The 16892-nt window shown below is 45.5% G+C and overlaps 1 protein-coding gene across 2 annotated transcripts in view; it reads left to right on the top strand.

Annotated features, from left to right (window-relative positions):
- Positions 1-16892, top strand: part of LOC122795882 (clathrin light chain A-like) — a 279023-nt gene that overhangs the window by 99066 nt on the left and 163065 nt on the right. For both annotated transcript variants that reach the window (XM_044064304.1, XM_044064306.1), the window contains exon 4: positions 1150-1261. In XM_044064304.1, coding sequence (XP_043920239.1) covers positions 1150-1261 — 112 coding nt within the window. The remainder of the gene's footprint in view (positions 1-1149; positions 1262-16892) is intronic.

The following is a 16892-nucleotide window of genomic DNA, read 5'->3' on the forward strand; positions in this document are numbered from 1 at the left end:
AACATAGAATGATTTCCTCACAACTTTAGACACATGATGGTTAAAGGCTAGATTACGGTCTGTCCCCCGAAGTCCCTGATTACTGGATCAACTCTAAGGGGTGTGTTGTCAATATGATAGTTACCAGGAATGGATGACTTCCTCAAGGATACTATTGTGCATGTTTTGGCATTTAGTTTTAATCCATGCCTCTGACACTAGTTGTTTCTGTCCCTTCCTGGAGAACATTTGTCAGTCTGGGATTCAGTGACTGCTCATAATTTGCAATCATCTGCAACTTTACTCAGCCAGAGACAGTTGACATTGGCATTGACTTCAGGGAAGTAAATGCCAAAAAGGAGTGATCCAAGGACCGATCCCTGAGGAACTCAACTTGTGACCAGCCTCTTTGTAGAGGTGGACTCTCAAGTTCCAACTTCCTGGGACCTGTCTGTGAGCTAGTTGGCTATCCACTGGGTGACATACGGGTTTGTACACAACTACCTGAGTTTGTCAACAATGTCTGATTAGGGTATTGTCTTATTGTGCTTGTGTTGTGTTTTGGAGGTCTTTGAGGTTTAGGCAAGTTAATCCATCATATGCTGAAGTTCTAAAGATCGTGTATATTGTGATGGCTTTGGAGAGGTGTGGGTATATTGTTGACTATTTTGGTGTCTGAGTTTACCAGGTGTGAGATTCTTGACTCGAGGATGTTATGTATGTTCATCTCTTACACTGTGTCATGATGTCCATCTCATTCAAGCTGGCTAGAGAAGTTGTGGGGAAGTGCTGATCCATTGTACCAACAGGAATGACTCTGGAGGCAGGGGTAACTAACTGCTCAAAGATCTATTTAGAATAATGTGTAGGTGGACTTGCTACCGAGTATGTAAATTTTAATACAAAACCATCGTAGAAACCTCCTGCCACCAGCAAGAACTAGTAAACTATAGTAAAAAGACTCGGTAATTTGATACTAAAATCAGCACAAGCAGTATACATACACTCACTGTCAATTAATTTTATCAAATTATTTAGCCTGAGTAATTTAAGTTTAATGCAAGATAACCGGTAAAGATTTTTACATGGTACATCTTGCTTGTTTAGTTGACCAGTGGAGCACAGCCACAGAGTTCATTTATTTTGTTTGTTTGTTTTTTTAACGTCTAGATGCAAACTCAAAAAAGCAAGAAGTTGAATGGAAGGAAAAGGCTAAGAAGGAACTAGATGAGTGGTATTCACGACAAAATGAACAGCTTGAAAAAATTAAGGCAAACAACAGGTAATTTACTAAAGCACAGCAATTTATCTATGAATGCAGTGTGTTGTACTTTAGGTTATATTTTATGGTCTAGTATTTTGTGGATTAAATTCATAGGCAGATCAGATGATTTGACATTTTATGACGCACTTTAATTGATCCATGTTTGAGATCCTCATTTCCACCTGTCACAACTAGGCCAAATGTCAAAGTTCCTGCATTCAGGAAGGTATGCGTGCCCATCCATATGGATGCTGTGATGTTACTTGTCAGTTCTTTAATGTCTGTCTACCATATTTGCCAGTTTTTTTTTTTTTTTTTTGACACTTGTACATTTCAGGTTTTGCTGCTACAGTCATCACCGAAGTTTACTGCATTTGATGCATTGTAAACCTTGAATGTGTGTGTGATCATGATGTTATTCTCCAAGATACAAACCGACATTGCCTTTGTTGTGTAGGCGAAGAGCTTGACTTAAACCATTGCTGTAAGTGTCAGCACATTATCACTGTCAGTTGTCACTGTGGGTGAGACAGACTTTTGGCCTTCATGAGCTCCTGAGGTGGAAACTGGCTGGAGGGGAAGGTCCACATTACAGTCCTGACTTAAAAAAAAAAAAAAAAAAAAAAGTGGGCCTTGGTTTAGCCTTCTACAGGTAGGTAAGTTGTTACCTGTGTTGTCTTTTGCTAACAAGAACTTGAGCCAAACAGAGTGACTCCTCAGCCTTTTGGGAGATGATGGGACCATCCAAATTGCACTTCCAGCTCCCATCTTGGAGAATGTGACTCAAAATGATGAGCAGTACCCACACCTCTGTTAGAGCCATGGGTTTTACCTGTAGGATACCAAGGAGCAGTTTTTTGAGTAATCTGTCCACAGGTTGGAGACACTTAGGAACTCTACTCCTTTCCCAGAGCCTCCCTCCAGGTCCAGACAGCTGGACATCCTGCTTTGTTTCTCCATGCTAGGGTCCATCACCAAAGGCATAGATATTACTTTTTTTAATTTTTTTTTTTTGTAAGAACCAGAGTCCTGGCTAAGGAGTAGACTTTGATATAGTTTGCAGTGTCCTTTTTTTGTGGGAGGGGGGGTCACCAGAGTTTACCTTGCCTTTGAAAAAACTTTGGTAAGGGCCAGTAGTTCTAAGTATGCTCGCTGTTGGACATATATCCTAGAGCTCATTAGTCCTTCCTTGCCTTTGCTGCTGAAAGAGACTGTATAGGTTCTATCCCAGTTATAGTGGAAAGGGAGAGAGTTTTTCCCCCATCTTTTCCTTGCTCAGAAGGTATTGATGACTGTCCATTCTGGATGTTTGAGACTTCATATAATCATAGGAAGTTACTAGGCTATTGGCCCTGAGGCCTTTATCAGCCTAGCTGAGTTTAGCCCATGTTTAGCCAAGTCAGCACCCAATGCCCCAGTCCAGCAGGGACACAGGTGGAATCCCAGGGGTGTATTTTCTGTTTCCCATCCAGTTATCCAGGTTGTGCTTAAAAAGGGGTAATGAGGTACTCTGCTTGACTTGGAGAGGGAGTCTATTCCACAGATGGGGGGAGTCTCGGGGGCACAAATGTCCCACCAAAAAGTCCTGTTGATGTCACAGACTGGGTTGAGGTTGCGTGTGCGGGTTACTCGAGTGGAGCTTGACTTGCCAGATATGCAGCAGTCCCATAAAGGCGGGGTCTGAGATTGCTTTGTATGCCAGACAGAGGTCACCTCTGAGGAGTCTGTATGAAACTGAGTACAGGGACAGGGCTTTTAGCTTGTCCGTGAAGGATAGATGTTTGAGGCCCTGGATTCTTTTGGTGAGGAAACCTCTGTGGTCTCTTCAGCAGCTGCATGTGCTTTGCGAGGTACATTCAAAAAGGGGGGGGGGGTTGTACTCATTAATGGGCCTTATAAGAGAATAATACAAGGATATTATGACCTTCTTGTCCCTGGATGAGATGCCCCTACTTATAAGGTGGGCCATGTAGAAAGCTTTCCATACAACAGAAGCAGCATGGTGGTCAAAAGTCAGGTTGCTATCAACCCGGATGCCCAAATCTGTCTTGACTGATTGCATGATTAGGATGTTATTAATGTAATAATTTGTGGGGATGTCACTCTCCCCAAAGGGGATGATGCATTTTTTGTGGTATCAGCTTGAGGCCATGTTTCTAGCATTAGTCATTTGTTTGGATGAGACCCTCTTGGAGAATGTCCACATCACTAGGGGAATTGATGACAGCACCTGGCTTGCAATCATCTTTAAACTTGGTCAGCCATAGCCCACTAGTTTTGGACTGCACTTGGGTCCTGTTATTTGGGATATACTTTTCTAAGACTGATACCTGGGGTACACCACTTAAGAGTTTACTACTTGAGGTGGCTTCCCCTATTTTGACTAGGTGGGTTCTATCAGTGAGCCAGTTTGCTACCCATCTGGTAACATACAGGTTGATGCCTATTTGAGAGTTTAACAGTTATGCCTGAGTGGGGAATAGTGTCGAAGGCTTTGGCCAGGTCAAGGTAGGAGGTGTGCACCATCTTCCCCTCATCCATGGCTTTGGTGATTTGTCTCAAAGAAGTCGACCAAATTTAACAGACATGACCTCCACTTGATGAAGCCAAACTGTGTGGGATCGAGTGTTTGGAGGTTGCCAATGCCCATGTTAATGAGGTCCATGATGATCTGTTCCATAGCCTTGGAGATCAAACTAGGCTGATGGGTCTTTAATTTCCCAGATCAGCGGATGCTCTACCTTTGTGCAAAGGGATGACTATGGCTGTCATCCACTCGGCTGGGACGAAGCCGGTACTCATATTTTGGTTGAATAGGGCGCCTAGTGGTGCTGCAAGTTCCTGCCTGAGTTCATGTAGGATGCAGCCTGGGATGTTATCTGGTCCTATGTATGCTGTTTTTTTGCCTTTGACAGGGCAGTGATGACCTGCTCCCTAGAGATAGGGGGAAGGGGGGGCAAGTACTGGGGATGTCCTGATTTACTGATGTGGGGTGAAGTTTTCTCTGACTCTGTCAGCCAGCAATTTGGCTCTAGCTACAGCATTTGTGCATGTTATTGTGCATGTCAATTTGTCCGTCGTGTACTTCCAGTTCACACAGTACCCTGCAGGGGTTTAGATCTTGCCTTTTTAGGGCACCTTCCTGGTTGATAATGGCCATTTTGATTGCAATTGTTTGGCACAGTTTTGTGGGTTCTGCTCAAGAGATTCTTCTGGTTGGCTACAAGTGGGCATCAAATTCAGTAGAAGTGGAGCTATTTGAATTTTTGTGCACACCCAGAGTCTTCACCAAGAGGTGGGCCATTATATCTGAAGCTTTGTAGGGGGAAAGATGTCTGTGTTCCCCTGCTTGGATGACTGGCTTCTGTTAAGGTCTCTTCTAGGGACTACCTGAAAGTGTACCTTCAGTGCTTGCTCCTTTGGATAAAGTATCAGGATGATGTCCTTCTATTCATATGCTGCTGTATTCCTTACATGAGGGAGTCTGCCTCTGGTTGACTCGTACATCCGGCCATTTTACAAAAGTTAGCTGCTACTGTGAAGATACATGCGTTGGCCTGCTGCATTCAGCGTATGTTGACCATAAACTGATGTCTGGTATAAAGTGGATGTCAGCACACACCTACCTCAGAACTTTTCTACCACCTGTGTGACTGCCAACTTCGATTATCGCTCGCTTAGAGAAGTGAGTTTGTGTTGTCCATATTCAGATAAGTACCCCATAGGTGTTTTTGGTTACCATTTTGCTACAGTGCTGTGTGTTAATGTCCGGTAGAAAGGGCAAGTGTCTGTGTTGAAGGCAGATTCCACATAGACTCGCACAAGCTCTGGCTATCCTGTCTAGGCCAAGACCATAACCACACCACTTGTGAAGTCTGTCAGGCTTTTGTTCCCAAAACCTTTAGGAGCAGTCTGGCCACATTAAAACTGTATGTAGAGACTCAACCCTTGACATGCTTAGCCGAAGACATGGACCCAACGTTCTGAACCCCGGATGAGTCGCCTGCAAAAAAGGCCAGGAAATCTCTGCCTGATCTTACTGCTGCGCCCTCTATTCTGACCATACCTCCTGAGGCCAGTGAAGGCTCTGAGTCAGAGTCCACGGACATTCCAATGACTGATACCTGGGAGGAAACCATCAAAGAAACCGCTAGCACGTCCCAGAGGGAGTCGCAGGCGTCTGACTCTGGTGCTGGGGGGGGGGGGGGCAAAGCTCATTTCCAAGGGCTCACATGGGATTTCCCAAATAGTCGTCCGCAAAGATGTTGTTTCTGATATTGTGGAGTGCCGCTCAGCATCCAGCCCTCCTTCCATGCATCTCATTAAAGATATATCTTTGTTGGACCTCCCCGGAAAGAAGAAGCAAAAATCAAAGCATATTATTGCTTCTCAACCGTCCGTACCATCTGATCAGGCCCCTGACTGGCAGGCCTTTAATCCGGGGCCTACTTAATGCCTTCCTTGCATTACATCAGGCTTCTGCCCCTGTCCAGGCCCCCTTCAGTCTCTACTCCTAAGGGCAAATTAGTACCTGTTACTTCCTCTGAAGAAGAAAATTCTTCAAGGGATGAATCCCTAACTTGCACATCCCAAACTTGCCTCCCTTTTTGGGGTATGCTTCTCCAGAGGAGGAGTCAAATGGAACGGGCTCCCCAGGGGAAGACATTACCTTTAGGGAAACAATAGTGCAGATGAAGGACTTTAAGTGGGACTGCAGCCAGGTTACTGAGACTGTAGAGGTGTTATGACCTCTTAAAAATGGAGTCTCTTAATCCATCTGCAGTTCCTCCTGTGCATCCTGCCTTTTTGGATGCCTTCCTGGTTACCTCTACAGCCCCAGATTCACAACCCCCTGCACCTAAGCACCCAAACAGATTTTATAAAGTCTCTGAAGATGCAAAATTTCTCTTCAAGGCCCCTTCTGCAGACCATTCCATGATTTCTGTGGCTACCGATAAAACTTCCAAACTTCTCCCCTCTGCTTCCCTCCTTCCTTCAGGTAAGAAAAACAGAATAATGGAAAGACTGGGCAAAAAAGTATATGCATCTGCCGCTTTAGCTGTGAGTGCCATCAACTAGCAAACCCATATGGCCAAATATTCCTTGGCCCTTCGTACTGATGCTGTTAAGCAGTTGGGTGATCTGCTAGATTCCCCTATCAAAGTTTGTCTCTAATTTGTTAAATTCCTGCAGTCAAGTAACTAGACACTCCATTAAGTAGTTATGACGCAGTGGAAACTTCAAGGGCTGCAGCCTCAGGTTCTGTCGTCAGAAGATATTCCTGGTATAGGCTTCAGCCTTTGCCTGATGACATTAAGTCAAAACTCATGGACACTCCCTTGGATAACAAGGCTTTGTTTGGTTCAGTGGCAGCTGAATTCTTTAAGACCCTTCAGTTAAAGGGCAAGGAGCTCCAAGACCTTGGGCACATATTTGTCTTCCCAGTTCCCCGCTTCCAGTGGAACTATCCAACTAAAACTACCTTTGTGAGAAGGCCTTCCAAAGAGAAAAAAAAGACTCAAAGAAGCAGACCCCCCCCCCCCCCCGGTCTTCTCCCTCTGCTCCAGTTCAAAAACAATCTTTTCAGGCTAAGCCCAGATACCCCCCTCTCCATCCACCTGTCCCAGTCCTTCCCTGAAACTGGTTACCCAGGACTCTTGGGTCCTCTCAGTTATAAACCTAGGTTACTTCATGGTGTGGGAAACCAGGCCTATCTTCAGAGGCATTCCTCAACCCCCTTGAGACCAAATGGCTTCCTTTCCCCCAGTTCTGCAGACCCTTCTCTCCCAAGGCACAATTCAAGAGGTTGCCTCCACAATCAAGAAGGGAAGGATTCTACTCCAGGATGTTCCTGGTCCCCAGGAAAGAATGTCTGTGGAGACCTGTCTTGGATTTGTCCCATTTTAACCCATTCCTCAAGTCCCTTCCTTTCGGATACTATCCTTTCCTACTCTCCTTCCCCTGATCCTCTCTCTGGCCTTCATAGTGTCCGTGAATATAAAGGATGCCTACTTGCATATTCCAGTCCATCCTCTTTTCAAGAAATTCCTTCATTTCTCAGCGGGTTCTGCAAATTTTCATTTGTGTGCTTTTCCGTTTGGTGTCTCTACGGCCCCAAGAGTGTTCACAAAGTGTCTAGCCCCGGTCATTGCCTTTCCCAGAATGCAGGGGATCCAACTCTTCCCCTACACTGGAAGATATCCTCATCCAGGCATCATCCCCACAGTTGGCCTGACAACATTTAGACTACAACATCACCCTCCTGAGGCACCTGTGATTTACCATAAACCTTCACAAATCCTCCCTGACACCCTCTCAGGATCATGTGTTCTTAGGATGCAGGATTTTAACAGTACAAATGATGGCCTGTCTCCCTCCAGACAAAATTCTGTCCCTTATATCTCATTTCCAGGAGATTCTCCCTCTCCAAGCACTGTCGGCCAGGGAGTTTCTCAGGCTCTTGGGATTCATGGCCTCCACCATTCCCATGGTACCCTTCGCAAGACTACACATGAGGAAATTCCAATGGTACTTAAGGACAATATGGAAACACCTGCACCCTCTGGAGTTTTTGGTACCCCTACTTCCCTGCCTTTCCAGAGAACTAAATTGGTGGATTGCACAAATCTCTGCCAATCCAGGTCCCCCCCCCCCCCCAATCAGGATCTGTACACAGGTGCTTCAGGCACAGGGCGGGGTGCACCCTTAGAATGGAGAGTGAAAGACATTTGGACACTGGCCCAACAGAGGTTACACATCAGTGTCAAGGAAATGAGTCTTGATTTTGACCTTCCAAATCTTCAAGGATCGAATTCTATCAGGTGTGCTGAGATGGTACACAGACAGTACCACTGTGCTGTGGTACATCAACAAACAGGAGGGGGGGGGCATAGTCCTACCTCCTATGCATATTGGCCCTACAGGTGTGGGAATTCCCCCAGCAGAGACATGTAAGCCTTCTAGCCAGCTACATACCTTCTGCAGAAAATGTGATGGAAGATGCTCTAAGCAGGTCCATGACTCAATCCCACAAATAGATGCTAAACAGGTATGTGTTCCTTGAACTGGTCCATCAATGGGGTATACCTGAAGTAGACATTCTTGCCTCCCCCATGAGCAAACCGCTCCAAACCTTCTGCACCAGGATACCCTCTCCCAGGGCATGGAGGGTGCATGCTATTTCCTTCTCTTGGAAGGGGATGTTCACTTATGCATTCCCCCTTCCCTCTCTTACAAAAAGTTCTGCTGAAGAATCTGAGAACAACCTCAAATCTTGTTTGGTGACCCCCTTTTGGCCAAGGCAGCATTGGTTCCTCCTATTACATCATCTAGCCAATGGCAGTCACCACAAGTTACCCCCCCCCCAATGATGGACCTGCTCACATAGGAGAAGGGAACTCTCATACACCCATAAATATCCACCCTGAACCCTGCACTGTGGGTGATAAGGCATTGATTCCCTTCAGACACCTTTACACAGAGGATGTGCTTCAAGTTCTGCAGGAGGCCAGAAACCCACTACCAGCAAATCCTATCTATCAAAGTAGAAAAGGTTTTCTGTTTCATAGTTTCATAGTTTAGTACTAGGCTATCTGCCCTGGGGCATTTGTAAGCCTAGCCATAGTGATGTGGCTTTCGCCACCCCATGAAATGGTACAAAAATGCACAGAATAGATTTAGAATACTGTGCCTCTGTCTAGTAGTGACACAGTGAAGGTCCCCTTATATAATAGAATTAGTTTACTGTGCCCCTGTCTAGTAGTGACACAGATGTGTGACCCCTGGGGTAAACTTACGATCTATGAATAAAACCAGAAGAACAACGATAGTAAAACACAACTTTACTGGAGAAAACCACTTGATAAAACAACGAACAGTAGCAAAGCTTTCAGGCAAAAAGACCCTTCTTTAGTGCATTACAGGTTTCAAATATCAATCTGAATATATTTGAAACCTGTAATGCACTGAAGAAGGGTCTTTTTGCCTGAAAGCTTTGCTACTGTTAGTTTTATCAAGTGGTTTTCTCCAGTAAAATTGTGTAAACGTACGATTTCCCATCCACTCATCAAGATTTCTCTTGAAGAGAGTTAGTGAGGGGCTCTGCCTAACATGAACTGGGATTCTGTTCCAGAGCATGGGAAGCCTCTGGGTTATGAATCTATCCCTCCAGCATGTCCTATTCATACTTGTGCCGAGGTTTAAGACTTTAGCTCTCGTGGTTCGGATGGATTTGGATTTTTTTGAGGTGGAGCATGTCCATCAGTTCCTGATTGGACATGGCCTTGTACGTCAGGCACAGATCACCTCTGAGCAGGCGGTATGCTACTGAATAGAGCTGGAGTTTCTTTAGTCTGGCAGAAAAAGACATATGTTGGAGACCCTTGATCCTCTTGGTGAGGTACTTTTGTGGTCTCTCCAGCTGTTGCAAATGCCGGGTGAGGTACATACCAAATGGGGCATTGTACTCAATCATGGGTCTGATGAGGGAGGAGTATAGGGGTACAATGGCATCCTTGGATCTGGATGTGAATCCCTTCATGATAAGGTGTGCAAGGTAGAATGTCTTTCTAACCACTTTGGCAACGTGGGTGTCAAATGAGAGGTCGCTGTCGACTTGGGTCCCTAGGTCTCTGATTACTTTTTCCGTACTCAGTGGGTTGCTGTCTATGTGATAATTTGTGGGTACTTTGTTTTTCCCAAAGGGGATGACTATACATTTTTTGGCATTTAGTTTAAGGCCATGACTCCGGCACCAGTTGTCCGTTTCTGTGAGGCCTTTTACTAGGATGTATGTGTCCGCTGGTGTATCGACTATGGCGCCTAGTTTGCAGTCATCTGCGAACTTTGTCAGCCACAACCCTCCCATGTTTGCTTTAACATCTGAGAAATAAATGCCGAACAAGAGGGGTCCCAGGACAGATCCCTGTGGGACACCACTTGTGATTGGCTTTGAGTCTGATATTGCTCCAGCGATTTTAACTTTATGGGTTCTGTCCTTTAGCCAGTTTGCAACCCATCTTGTGACATAAGGGTTTACATTTAAGCTGTTGAGCTTATCTATGATGCCTGAGTGGGGTATTGTGTCGAAGGCCTTAGCCAAGTCCAGGTAGGCTGTATGGACTGCTTTTCCCTCATCAATGGCTCTAGTGACTGTTTCGAAAAAGTCAACCAGGTTCAAAAGGCAGGATCTGCCCTTTACAAAGCCGAACTGGGTGGGATCAAGTGTCTGTAGGTCCCCAATGTCTCTGAGTTCCATAATGATTCTTTCCATAGCTTTGCAGACCAGGCTGATTAAGCTTATGGGGCGGTAGTTCTCAGGGTCTGTAGAGGTACCCCCTTTGTGGAGTGGGACCACTGTTGCTGTACGCCAGTGTTCAGGTACATATCCTGTAGTAAGGCTAAGGTTAAATAGCATTTTTATGTGCGGGTTTAGCTCCTCTTGGAGTTCACGTAGCACGCAACCCGGGATACCGTCTGGTCCCATTGATGCTGTGTTTTTAGCTTTGCTGAGGGTGGCTCTCACCTGGACATCTGAGATGACAGGGAAATTACATTCAGCTGGGATAAGTATTTCTTCTTTTGGGGGTGAGGGAGGGGAGAAATTTGCACTGAACCTGTCAGCCAGAATGTTGGCAATATCTGTGGGTTCAGTGTATTTTTTGTTGTTGTGAACCAACTCTGAGCATATCTGAGGGTTTCCGCCCAGGTTTCTAACATAGCTGAAGAAGGCTTTGTGGTTATCTTTAGTGTCCTTAGTGATTTTTCTCTCAAAGTTGGCCTTGGATGTTTTTATGAGAGAACGTAGTTTTCTGCTAGTGTTGATCAGAGATTTCTTCCCTTTGTGGGATTTTGCTCTGTCGTGCAGTAGCTTCCTTCTTTTGTTATACAATTTGTTAATGGCTGAGGTCCACCAGACAGGACGCTTGCCTTTGGTGGAGAGGGACTTGGATTTATTTGGGATTGCATGATCCATGCATTCTTGGAGATGTCCGTAGAAAGCATTTGTGAAGGATTCAGCATTGTGGGATGTGGTGTCCACTGGCCCAGTGTGCTTAAAGGATACCATCTCAGTCTTAAGAAGAGTGAAGTCTGCTTTTGAGAAGTTTTTCACTGTGGTCTTTTGTGCTGGGGGTGGAGGTGGATATGTATATCCAGGGTGGTTAGTTTGTGGTCAGATCTCACTAGTGAGGGGTATACCCCGGGTGTGGAGCATTTTGTCCCCATGTTTGTGATGATCAGATCTAGTATGTTATCTCCCCTAGTGGGAGAGGTGACTAGTTGTTCCAGTGCATTTGAATTTATGAATTCCAGGAACCTTTGGGCTAGGGTGTTAGGGCTAGAATAATGTACCCAATCTATGTTAGGGTAGTTGAAGTCTCCCGGTATGATGGGAGTGCTGTGCCTTTAAGGGAAGTGGATATTCACAGGGGTGGTAGGTGGATGTAGTGCTTACTCAGTATGAGAGTGCTTACTTAGTAGAGAAGTTTGAGAACAAGTGCTAGGCTTATACTATAGCGAGTAGTCTGGTTATACTAAGAGTAGAGCTTCCTTAAGGGAAAATTTGAAGAGCAGACTTGGCGGAGCCAGAAGAAGTTTAACTGGCGCTGCAACAACCGCGCAAAGCTGTGCAAACGCGGATTTTAAACAGGGAACTTCAGAAGAGCTATAAATGGTCCAAAACAACCAATTACTACAGCTCTTGTGCTGAGGTCACTTCCTACAGGGACAGGTAGGCTGCTCAAGGCTCCCCACTCCCACTGGTGAGCAAAGAAACTTCCTTCTATCCAAGTAAGGTAATGGACAACACAGGAACTACACCACAGCCCAGAATACAGCAAAGCCTGTAAACTGGTCTAAACTAGTCGAGGAGAGGCGGGAAAACAAGGATTATTTTTTTTTTTTGTTTTTAGATAGAAAACACACAGAAAATGCAGAAACAGTATTAAATCAGTTACACAGGCTAGCACACTTTAGTGGGCAGCCTCAACAGTTAAATTAAACAAACAAACAAACTTTCGATCAATTTCGACTAAAATGTAACTTTAAGTGCAGATATTAAATAATGCAGCAAACAGCTAAAAAAAACAGTTTAAGCTTGTTTAGGGTAAGCTAGAGAAGATATTTCAAGTAAAAAAACAGCAAAGGTACTTAAATCCAGAAAGTAGTCACTTTTCTGAGTTCTCTGTAGCTAGGACCACTCTGCAGGACCACGAGGAGCTTGTCTGAGTAGTGGTGTCTAAAACAAAATATCCAACCACTGACTGTAGAACCTCCAGTGGTTCTGTCTTACCCTTGTCAATTGATGAACTCTGGCTCGTCATACTCTCTCATTAAAGCTTCTCTATCTGCCATCTCAGCATGCCTACCTCTCATCCCCCCTCCAGCTTCCAGAGTGAAAGTTAAGCTATTGTTAAAGTGGGTACTACACATTAAATCTCCCAAGAAGCCCATTCCCCCCTTGGGATCTTAATTTTGTATTGGAAAAGCTGACCTTTCCGCCCTTTGAGACTGCCAAGGACTGCTGTCTCCAACATTGCACATGGAAAACTATCCTCTTGGTGGCCATTACTTCAGCCAGTCGGGTCCCCGAACTGCAAGCCCTCAGGGCTTCCCCTCTTTCACATTTTTCCACAAGGACAGAGTTTACTTATGCACTAACCCATCCTTCATGCCTTAAGTAGTTAATGAGCTCTCCCTGAGTCAGGGCATCAATCTTCGTACTTTCTTCCCTTCACTTCAAACCTCTACTGAAGGGATTCTTCACTCCTTGGATGTGCATAGACAACTCGGATACTATTTGGACAAGACCAAATCCATCCATAAATCTGATGGGCTTTTTGTTTCCTACCACCCAAGAGCCCTGGGACACCCTGTTTCCAAACAAACCATTTCCTCCTGGATCTCTAAAACTATTTCCTCTTGCTACCCAACCCATGTCAAAAGGCTTCCCTTCCCAGTGAAGGCACACTCCACTAGGGCTGCATCCTCCTCTAGTGCCATCTTTAAGGGTTTGGATACAGCTGCCATTTTAGAGGCAGCTACTTGGTCATCTATCCACACTTTCACCAAACGCTATAAGTTGGATATTTCCAGGTCCAGAGCAGGATTTGCCAGGGCTATTCTTAATGGCTTTGTGGGAAAAGTCTCTGTTCCTCCACCCAATCCTTAATAGCATGAGCTTTTGCGCACTCCCTCATGTAATGAATACAGCAGCATATGAATAGAAGGATGTGATATAGTTGTGTAAAATCTTACCATAACCTTGATGTCCTTCTCTTTTATATGCTGTTGTATAGTTTCCCACCCTGACTTCCTCCTGACGTTTGCCTGACTCCTGAGTACCCACTCCATAGTACTCAACATAGTCGCTGGTTTCTGGCGGCATTCAGTTCCGAGGTAGGTGCGTGCTGACATCTGCTTTATACCCGACGTCTGCTTATGGTCATTGTACGCTAAATGCAGCGGGCCAACGCACTTAGCTTTGCAGTAGCAGCTAACTTTTGCAAAATAGCCAGACATACGAGTCAACCAGAGGCAGACTCCCTCATGTAATGAATACAGCAGCATATAGAAGAGAAGGACATCTAAGGTTATGGTAAGATTTTGCACAACTATACTTTATTATATGTAGGCCCACGTTTGCTTGGACTCCTCAGACAATTGCCTTCATAGGAGAGGAACACGACAGTCCCCAGTATCAGTCATTCTTGTGCTTGCTAAGAGGTCATGTTGATCATAAGAGTACAATACGAGGATCAAGCATGGATTCTGTTGCACCTTTTGAGCTTAGTGGTTGCCTTGATCTTCATGGTGTCATCTGAATGCTTGTGGACATGGGTGATGTTCATCGTGCATACAGCTGCAGTCATAGCAGATGGGTTTTCCTGTAGTCAGGCAGGTCCCCGGTCGGCCGAATTCCAAAGTCTAGGTCTGGCGTCGGTTGTCGTCGCTTCTTCCCTGACGTCAGTGCGACAGGGGTATAAAAGAACCAGCCGACGCCATTTTCTCCAGTCTTTCTTGCCGCGCGGTGCCCGAAGCAGAAGCTGTTCGCAAGTGCCGGTCGGCCAGCTCCTGAGATTACGAATATTTTACAACCGAAGTCTTCTTGAAAGCTAAGTACCCCGTTAACTTTTCTTGCCTCAGACCGATGTCAGACAAAGTTAATAATTGTATTTCATGTGGGAAGCAAATACCGCATAAGGATTTTCATTCCCTCTACATTCCTTGTTTAGGCCCAGACCACGACGTCTCGGCCTGTCGTTTTTGTGCTACATTCAACAGACGCACCATTAAGCGTCGGGCAGAGTTCGTCCAACACTATTTTGGCAAAAAATTTAATTACATTATGTCGTCGGATACTCCGACTCCAGTTTTGAGTAAAAGATGCAAAGATAAGGACCGACATACGAGGTCCGCGGCTTCTACCGACACCACGCCAAAGCCGACTACAGGTGGTCCGGTTCTCAGTGAGACGCCTACGCAGCCCCTGACTACCGACGACACTTCATTGGCGGTGTCTACTGTACCCGAGGTCGCAGGCTCTTTGGCCCACATCCCGACTACCGATACCGAAGCCACTCTTGGCGGTGAAACTCAGAGTTTAGGCAGGTCTGCCACCTCTCAAGGTGTCTTCAGGCCTTCCTCTTCTTTTTCCATCAAGGCTTTCACCAAGTCTAAAGCAGCCATGCATACTAAGAGACAAGCTCCACAGGGCCCTTCTCAAGGCCCCATGCCTAAAAAGCAGATGCTCAAAATGGCAGAGGATTTGATTACTCTTATCAGGGGTTCTCAACCCCCCCCCCCCCGGACAAAAGGCCCAGAGTGGAGGAAGAATCCCCCTCCTCGGACCAGGCCTCCATTATTTCAGAGCATTCTGATGACCAGGAACATTCATACTCCCCTTTTGAAGATTCTGATGCAGAGGAGTCCATTCCCTCTGTCTCCCCCCCCCCCCCTGAGGATTACTCTTTTGGGGAAACCTTGCATACCTTGAGAGAACACTTCCACTGGGAAGGCCAAGAGTACTCAGACTCCAAGAAAAGGCTTAGGGATTTTCTCTTGCTCCCTCAGCACAGGTCTCTGGCTATACCTCCTGTCTTAGACATTCTAGATGATGTGTATTCGGAGGCCTGTTTTAACCCAGACTCTTTACCTCCAGCCCCAGTCAAGCCTGACAGGTATTACCGGGTTCCTGACTCGCACCAATTCCTATACAAAAGCCATGCGGCTGACCCAGAAACCATCTCACAGGGCCCCAAGGGAATTAAGGCCTCCACTGCTAAAAATCCATTACCTTCAGAGAGAGATTCCAGAGCTTTAGAAAGGTGGGGGAAAAAGGTATACACCTCGGCCACCTTAACCATGAGGGCATTAAACTGCCAGTTCCATAAGTTAAAGTACCAACAGTTTCTGTTATCACAGTTGAAAAACAAAATGTCACAACCTGAACAACCAGACTTGAAGGAGTTGCAGGATTTGATGCATAGTGCAGAACAAGTGGGTAAACATACCTTGCAATGTGGTTTTGATGCTTTAGAGGCCTCATGTAGAGCTGCTGTTACAGGATCAGTCATACGTAGACATGCCTGGCTCAAAGAGCAAACCTTACCAGATCATGTCAAAGCTAAATTACTTGATGCCCCTCTGCAAAAAGATGTATTATTTGGTGTTAAAGCTGAGGAGGTATTAAAGGAAATGGAGGAAAAGGCTAAATCAATGCAAACGTGTAAGATTTCCTACGGGTACAACCTCCACGTTTCAGTAGAAATTGGCCTTCCAAAAATTGGTCCTTTCCAGCCACGGACAGACCCCAAAGAGGTAGATACAGGCGCCCGACGGGCAGAGGGCAATCTCAAGGATCGTTTAGAGGCAGACAATGGCAAGCTCCTACACAAAGAGGTGGTGAGGATAGTTCACAGCCATTCAGAAAGCAGACCCAATGACTTCCCCTTTGCATGCCAAGCAAGGCTCAAATGGCAGCACCTTTAGGCGGAAAACTGGCATTATTTTCCAAAAATTGGCATATTGTCACAAAAGACAAATGGATACTGGACATTATAAACAGAGGCTACAGATTCCATTTTCACACCCTTCCAAAAATGAGAGGCATGCCAAACCTGCCACACAATCAAAGGGCAGAGGCACAAAAACAAATTTCAGATCTCATGGACATGAAAGCTATTCAAGAGGTACCTACACAAGAACAAGGTCAAGGTTTTTACTCCAGACTATTCCTGGTACCAAGGAAGGGAAAAGATTGGAGACCTATTTTGGACCTATCCATCCTAAAAACATACTCGTGCCAAAATTCAAGATGCTCACATTACAGCAGCTTCTTCCCATGCTGGGCAAGGAGTCTTGGCTGGTAACATTGGACCTCAAGGAGGCATACCTGCATGTCCCAATCAGACAAGATTGCAGAAGATACCTCAGATTTCTTGCAGGTTCAACCCATTATCAATTCTCTGCATTGCCCTTTGGCTTATCTACTGCGCCCAGAGTATTCACAAAATGCCTGGCATCAGTAATTGCTTACTGCAGACTTCAAGGGATACAAATATACCCATATTTGGACGACTGCCTGATCCAAGCGGACAGCAAGTACATACTTCTGAAACATCTGGCTTTTGTAATAATGTTGTTGAATTCT

Source organism: Protopterus annectens, chromosome 2.part2 (assembly GCF_019279795.1).
Source record: "Protopterus annectens isolate FY-2018-M chromosome 2.part2, PAN1.0, whole genome shotgun sequence".
In the NCBI taxonomy this organism is placed as follows: domain Eukaryota; kingdom Metazoa; phylum Chordata; order Ceratodontiformes; family Protopteridae; genus Protopterus; species Protopterus annectens.